The 6,844-nt window shown below is 45.0% G+C and overlaps 1 protein-coding gene across 1 annotated transcript; it reads left to right on the forward strand.

Annotated features, from left to right (window-relative positions):
• The first annotated feature begins 2,721 nt into the window (after window positions 1-2,721).
• LOC147966389 (uncharacterized) lies at window positions 2,722-4,706 on the forward strand. The gene is made up of 3 exons (XM_087530815.1): window positions 2,722-3,345; window positions 3,419-4,369; window positions 4,443-4,706. Exons 1-3 carry the CDS (start codon window positions 2,737-2,739, stop codon window positions 4,704-4,706), a joined length of 1,824 nt encoding a protein of 607 aa, XP_087386941.1. The 5' UTR covers window positions 2,722-2,736.
• Window positions 4,707-6,844: the final 2,138 nt, after the last annotated feature.

Genomic DNA, 6,844 nt, shown 5'->3' on the forward strand with positions numbered 1-6,844 from the left:
AATCACTTTGTCCCAATCACCCAAGCAACTGAATTGCGCCGTGAACATATTGTTTCCGAGGGATTTTACAGGGTGTTCAGTAGAAGCAAGAAAAATGTTTTCTGGACAATAGCATTAAAAATGAAAATTACAAGTTCATAGTCCAATCGCTTCCCATGGGGCATGCCCACCGTCATCTCAATGCCTTGATAATGTAGTCGTCGATTTAATTTGATCTTTCACTATGATGTCGCAGTATCATCTCCTTCTTGCCCGTGAGAGGGGCCCGTGAGCCACCCGATCGCTGGTAGCGGGTGCTATAGTATAGCGCAGCTCTGGCTATCCAATGCACATCAATCTGCTAGAGTGAGATACATGGACAGTCCCCAGAACACAACACATGGATGGAGATCTTCCAAAAGTCACGTACCATGCAAGCCGTTGTACTCGGCATTGTGGTGGCACGGGCAGTGGTTTCGCCCATTGTCATGGGGGTCTTCTTCCTGTGCTGCCGGGATGGCCCAGGACGGTTCTCTGCTGCTAGGAGCCAGCGCTGAGTTCACATGCAGAGCCCGGTAAGCTTTATTCAGCCTTCGTAATTCTTATGAGCTTAATCAAGGGGAACGAACTCAAGGGACTAAAGAATTGTAGTTTCGTTTTGAGGTTTCGTTTGACGGTTCCATAGGCATCTGAATTGCTATTTCACTTTTGTACTTCTTCGGATACGGGTTCTAATTTCCCGCTACAGAAAAAAATTCTTCAAAGAATATCCCAAGGGTGGGGGGCAGTGTCCCCCCTGGCCTCAACGTAGCTCTGCCGCTGGCTGGAGTTACACAAGGCTCCAGCTCGTTTACCAGATTGGGACGTGCAGTTTCAAGAAAAGGTTTCACTTGCTGGTGTCTACTTGTAATGTTGTTTCTAAGAAAGGGGGAATTCGGTGGATCGTGAACTTGTCTATTAATAACTACCACTTTAGGGGTTCGCGTCCCACAGAACTACCACTTTTTTAAAAGTGACCGAAAACTACCAAAAAAACGTAAAAACGTGACTAAAAACTACCAGGTTGACTGAATGGTGGTTTAGACCGTTTTAACCGCGATTCTGACGTGAGTGGCCCACGTGCCAGGCTGGCGGCCCGCCTAACGGCTAACGGCGCGCGCGCGGGGCCGTTAGAGCCGCTCGTCGGTCGCACCTGGTCGGGACCAGGTCATAACCTGGCCGACCGGGCCGCTCGTCCCCACCAGCTCTCTCACTCTCCCCCGAGCTCCTAGCCCTAGTTGTCGGCAGCCATGGCGGCTGTGGATGCAAACTCCGGCGGCGATTCAGGCATACCTCCGGGCGGCAGCGCGGCGCAGCAGCCTTCTCAGTCCGAATATAATCCTTCCGCTGGCGGTGCGCAACAGAGGTTGGATTGGTCGGCGCCGGCGCGACCACCATCGACGACAAGAAGTAGAGCTCAAGGTCGGCGGAAGCTTCCTCGTTCTGCTGGCGGCGGCAGGTACGGCCTAGTTTTTTGCATGGTTGTGAGATTCAGAGATTCAGAGAATTGGTAATTTAGGCTAGTTTTTTGCATGGTTAGATTCAGTTATGGCCATCTTGGAAATTGTTAGTATTGTGCATACTTTGTTGTGTAAGAAACTGAAAAAAGCAGTTTGACAGAAACTCAATATTGTGCCTACTTAGGTTCAGTAATCATGTATTCAGTTAATAAAGGTATTTCATTTTATAATTTTCAGAATTGATGACCCAAAGTGGTTAATTTGGTTCCATTTCAATGCCAGAGAATCTGTGGTTCGAAATTTATACCAGTCAGACATATAATATTTGACAATGCTTTCTCTTATTGGGAGTGAGGGCTTTGTGGCTGATGATTATATGTACTATGTATTTGATGAGGAGAAAGGATTAGAAGGTTTAGATAAAATATGCTGTGAAGATGATGTGCAGCAGATGTTGGCACACTCTCATAATGAAAAGTTTTTGAACATAAGAGTAGTGGGAGCTCTTGAGGAATGTAATGCAGATGAGAACAGAAATAGTTATTTTGCTGAACATTGCATTAACACTCAACAAAGTTGCACTAAGGTGGTGGATATAAGCATGGACAGAAAGGAAGAGCTGAAGAAAAGCATGGTGCAGAGAGAGGCTGGCATTAACCATTTTGAAGGTGATACTGATGTGTCTGAATTTGTTTCTGATGATGAAGCTGCAAATTCAGGTTCAGATGGGGACAATGTGGATTTTCAGTCAGAGTATTCCTCTGGAGATGAAGCTGCAAAACAAGATACAACAGTGGTACAGAAACTGAAGGTAGTGAGAAAACCTGGTCCAACTAGTAGATCCCACCATGAGATTGAGAAAATGGAGAAAGCAGATTGGTTCCCTGAAGCAGTTGAAAAATGTTTCCCTGGTGACTATGGCATCGGTGATGAAGAAGATGAGCCTAAAGGATCCTATAAACTACCAAGTGGTAGGAAGAGAAGGAATAAGAAGTTGAAAGACAGGATATGGTATGATCACAAACTTCAAGGACCAGTAGAACAGTTTTGTAAGGGCTTGTGCTTCACCACTGTGTATGAGTTCAGAGATGCACTTAGGGATTTTCACATTAGGACTTTGAGAAATTTTCAATACCATAGAAATGCCCCGGATAGGATTATTGTTTGGTGCTCAGAGAGAGCCACCCAGGGATGTGATTTTTATATATGTGCCTCTAAGTTAGCTCATGAAAAAACATTCTACATCAAGAAGTGTGATATGTTGCACACTTGTGGAGCATGTGCAGAGTCCACAAAGGTTACTACTAAGTGGATGTCAAGGTCCGTGGAGGCAGCATTGAGAGAAGACATTAGATCTCCTGTGGATGCATTAATTAAGAAGACCAAGACTAAGTTTTCAGTGGATGTATCAAGAAGTGTGGCATATAGGGCAAGGAGGAAGGCTGTTGATGTAGTTCAAGGTGACCACAAGCAGCAGTACTTGAGGCTCAGGGATTATCTTCAAGCAGTTCTTGACACAAACCCAGGTAGCAGGTGTATAGTAACAACATTTGAAGATCCAGAGAACCCAACACCTACTCCTAGATTCAAGTATATGTTCTATTGTTTAGCAGCTTCAAAGGAAGGTTTCCTTAATGGTTGCAGACCATTTATAGGTCTTGATGGATGCTTCATCAAGTTAACCACTGGACAACAAATTCTTGCAGCCACAGGAAGGGATGGAAACAACAATATTTATCCTATAGCTTTTGGTGTGGTTGACAAGGAAGATGGTGAAAGTTGGAATTGGTTTTTAACTCAATTGAGATGTTGCATTGGCAGTGGCAACAAATTTGGAACATACACTATCATGTCTGACAGGCAAAAGGTTGGGAATAATTTCATTGAGCAATTTATGTTATTACTTTTTTCAATTGTATTAATAATTTGTGAATGTGCAGGGCTTGCTTAAGGCAATAAATGAGGTATTCCCTGATTCACCTCAAAGGTATTGCCTTAGGCACATATATGCAAATTTCCAATCTGCTGGATTTAGAGGCCAGGAACTAAAGAAGTGTATTGACAAGGCTAGCTACTCCTACACTAAACATGGGCATGAACTAGGCATGGCAGAGCTGAAAGCACAGTCTGAGGATGCTTGGAAATGGCTCAAAAAAATTGAGGTCTCTACTTGGGCTAGGTTTGCTATGGATCATACTTGCAAAACAGATTTAGTTGTGAACAATCTAAGTGAAGTCTTCAACAAGATGATACTGGATGTTAGGGCCAAACCAATAAGGACAATGTTTGAAGGGATTAGGACCAAGCAAATGATCAAGAGACAACAAATTAGGGAGAAGTTACAAATTAGCAGGTGGACAATCACACCAACCTACTCAAAGATTTTAGAAGAGAACAAGCAGTATGCCAAGTATTGTCAGGCTGACAGAGCAGGTCCAACAATTTGGCAAGTTACTAGCAAAGAAAAACAGTATTGTGTGGACATGGAAGGGTATACATGTGACTGCAAGAGATGGAACATGACTGGTGTACCTTGCAGTCATGGCATATCTGTACCGACAAAGCAAAAGCTGCATCCTGAGGACTATGTCAATGACTTTTTCAAGAAGCCACTTTATTTGGAGACATACAAAGAAATTATATACCCTGTTCCTGGTCCAGATTTCTGGTCTCACACAAACACTCCAGACATTGAACCTCCTGTGTTCAAAGAAAAGGCAGGCAGAAAACAGACTGCGAGGAGGAAAGGAGAGTTTGAAGTTCCTGCCCCAAGAGACACCAGTAGGATGGGAACAATTACCTGTGGAAATTGTGGGTTGGAAGGACACAAGTATACAAGTTGCAATAAGACTCTTAGGCCTAAACTGCAAATGAGGAAAAACAAACACCAGGTAATTATCAAGCATCAGAGCAATGTTTCCTTTTACATAGTCTAATCTAAGTTAAGTTGGACCTTTAATGTAGGAAAACAGGGCAGTCTATGCACCTGCTCCATCTGCTCCAATACAAACTCCAAGAGCACCAGCCCCTAGTGCAAGAGCACCAGCTGCTGCTGCATCAACACCAGCTCCTGCTGCAAAAAGGGGTAGGCCTACAGGTGGAGGGAGAGGCAAGGAATTCAGTGCACCAAGATCTGTTGCTGCAACTTCAGAGGTTTTGGCTGGTAACAAAAGGAAGAGGTTTGCAAGCAGCAGATTGAGGGGTTATTTCTATGCCAGTGGTATTTGACACTATAAAAAGGTAGAACTTCTCTCTTTGAACCTGTTTGAATTAGTTTAGAACCTGTTTCTCTTTGTTTTGAACCTGTATGTACTTTTCTACATGAGTATGTCTGAATTTGGGTGAACCTGACCGAACCTCACTGTACTTGTATCAAATTTGTGGTGTACCGTGGGCCTGATGGTGGGCTTCCGTGTTGGACCTAACTAACCCACCAAGCCTGCCACGCTGTGTACATAAGAGAGGCCACCAGAAACCACTGGATCCCTGCGCCTCATTCCCCTTGACCAAAACCTAGCCGCCACTGATGGATCCATAGTTAGGAGAGGTAGTTGATGAACAAGACGAGATTGCTAGGGCTGAAAGGAGGGCCAACCGTCGAGCACAGGCACAGGAGCGACGCCAGAGGATTGCTGCCATGATTATGGCGGAACGCAACCAGAATGACGTGAAGCAGTTCAAGGAGGTGTTCCCAGAAGGAACCAACATCACAGATGAACTAATCATCTGGTGGGCTAGAGACAGGGCTTCTTTCCATCGATTCCAAGCAACAAGGAAGAGATGGACTCAGATCCTGGCTGCAGCAGAAGGAAGACAGGATTGGGATTAGTTCTACGCGGTAGTTTCTGACTAAATCATGGTGTTTCTGAATCTGCTTGTCTTGTGCTCAATATTGCCCTGAATCTTGTTCTTAGTCTTGCTTTGAATCTTGTCTTCTTCTGAACTTTATGATTGCTGTGAAGGATGCAGTTCAGGAGATGCACCAACCGTGATGAAGACGATGCAATGTGGCTGCCTGAATCTATGTTAAAGAGAGTACTCATGTTAAAGACTATGCTTATTTTCTGAACTATCGATGTTTGGGTTGTTGGAAAATCTATGATAAAGACTATGCTTATTTTCTAAGAAATGTATCCATGGCATAGTATTTTTAAGTCTGAACTTATGCCTGAATCCATCTATCTGCATTTATCTGAATGTTTCTATACTTGGGCTTTGCTGAAATGTGATTTTTTTGGTCACTCTAATTTTTGAAATACTCCACTGTTTGACCATCAACTACTCCACTGTTTGAGCACACAAGTTCCAAGTTGCTGGGTTTCAACAAAGACTTTAATTGCAACACAACTACCACAATTTCTCATCACTCAATCTACCACTTCCCCACTGTCACACTCCACCGCACTTCCTCCACTCCAACATTTAAGTAGCCCAACAGCTCACTTTATCTCTGCTCACTCTACCTCTCTCTCGAAAACCTCACTCCACCTACATCCATGGCTGGTTCTTCCTCTATGCCAGACCCATGGCTGAACCCCTTCCTCACTGGCAAGGGCTGGGTTGCCATGCTTTTTGGGTCGGCTCGCGGCGACGAAGACCTCTTCCTCGACTACATGAAGATTTCCATGAGATACAGCAGCGCACAAGGGCTCGTGGATGCATCAGAAGAGGTGAGGAAGAAGGTGACGACTGAGGAAAAGCAGCGCATGGACCAGCGCTATGCAACCCCAGGTAAGGGTATCATGCCCATCGACATGTTGCTATGGGCAATGAAGGAGGCGGACTCCGGCGATGCTGGGCAGAGGGAACGGTGGGCAGCCCACCGCTATATCCCTCCAGCACAAGCTGCAACTCCAACTACTATGGGAAACGCCGACGAGGACCTGCAGATCATCGCCCCACCAACACTGCTGGCTCGCCGACGTCCTCCTCCCATCATCGTCATCGATGGAGACGAAGAGGAGGTGCCAGAGCTGCCACCTACCACTCAAGTCAAGCAAGAGGTGCGACGGTCAGGTCGCATAGCAGGGCAGGGGCCTAACAATCTGAAACAGTAAGTTTCAGATTCAGTTATCGCCAGATCTATGTGAGATTCAGTTATGTCAGTTTAGTTCTGTCAGTTTATCAGGGTATATTTGCATCAGACTGATCATTCCTAAGCCAATTATATATAGGCCTCATATATACTTACCATCCAGAGAGCTGCCACTTCACTCCTCCATCACAACTTCCTTTATCTTGTCCAGCTTTTCCTTGCATCCATGACCAACCTTAAGGAGCTCAGCAATGACATTCTCCAGCTTCTTCTTCTCTTCTTTAAGGAGATCTTTCTCCACCTCTAGCTCCTTCATGGCCTTCCTTGTGTT

Source organism: Triticum urartu, chromosome 6A, assembly GCF_056163025.1.
Source record: "Triticum urartu cultivar PI428250 chromosome 6A, HENAU_Tu73, whole genome shotgun sequence".
Taxonomy (NCBI): Eukaryota; Viridiplantae; Streptophyta; class Magnoliopsida; order Poales; family Poaceae; genus Triticum; species Triticum urartu.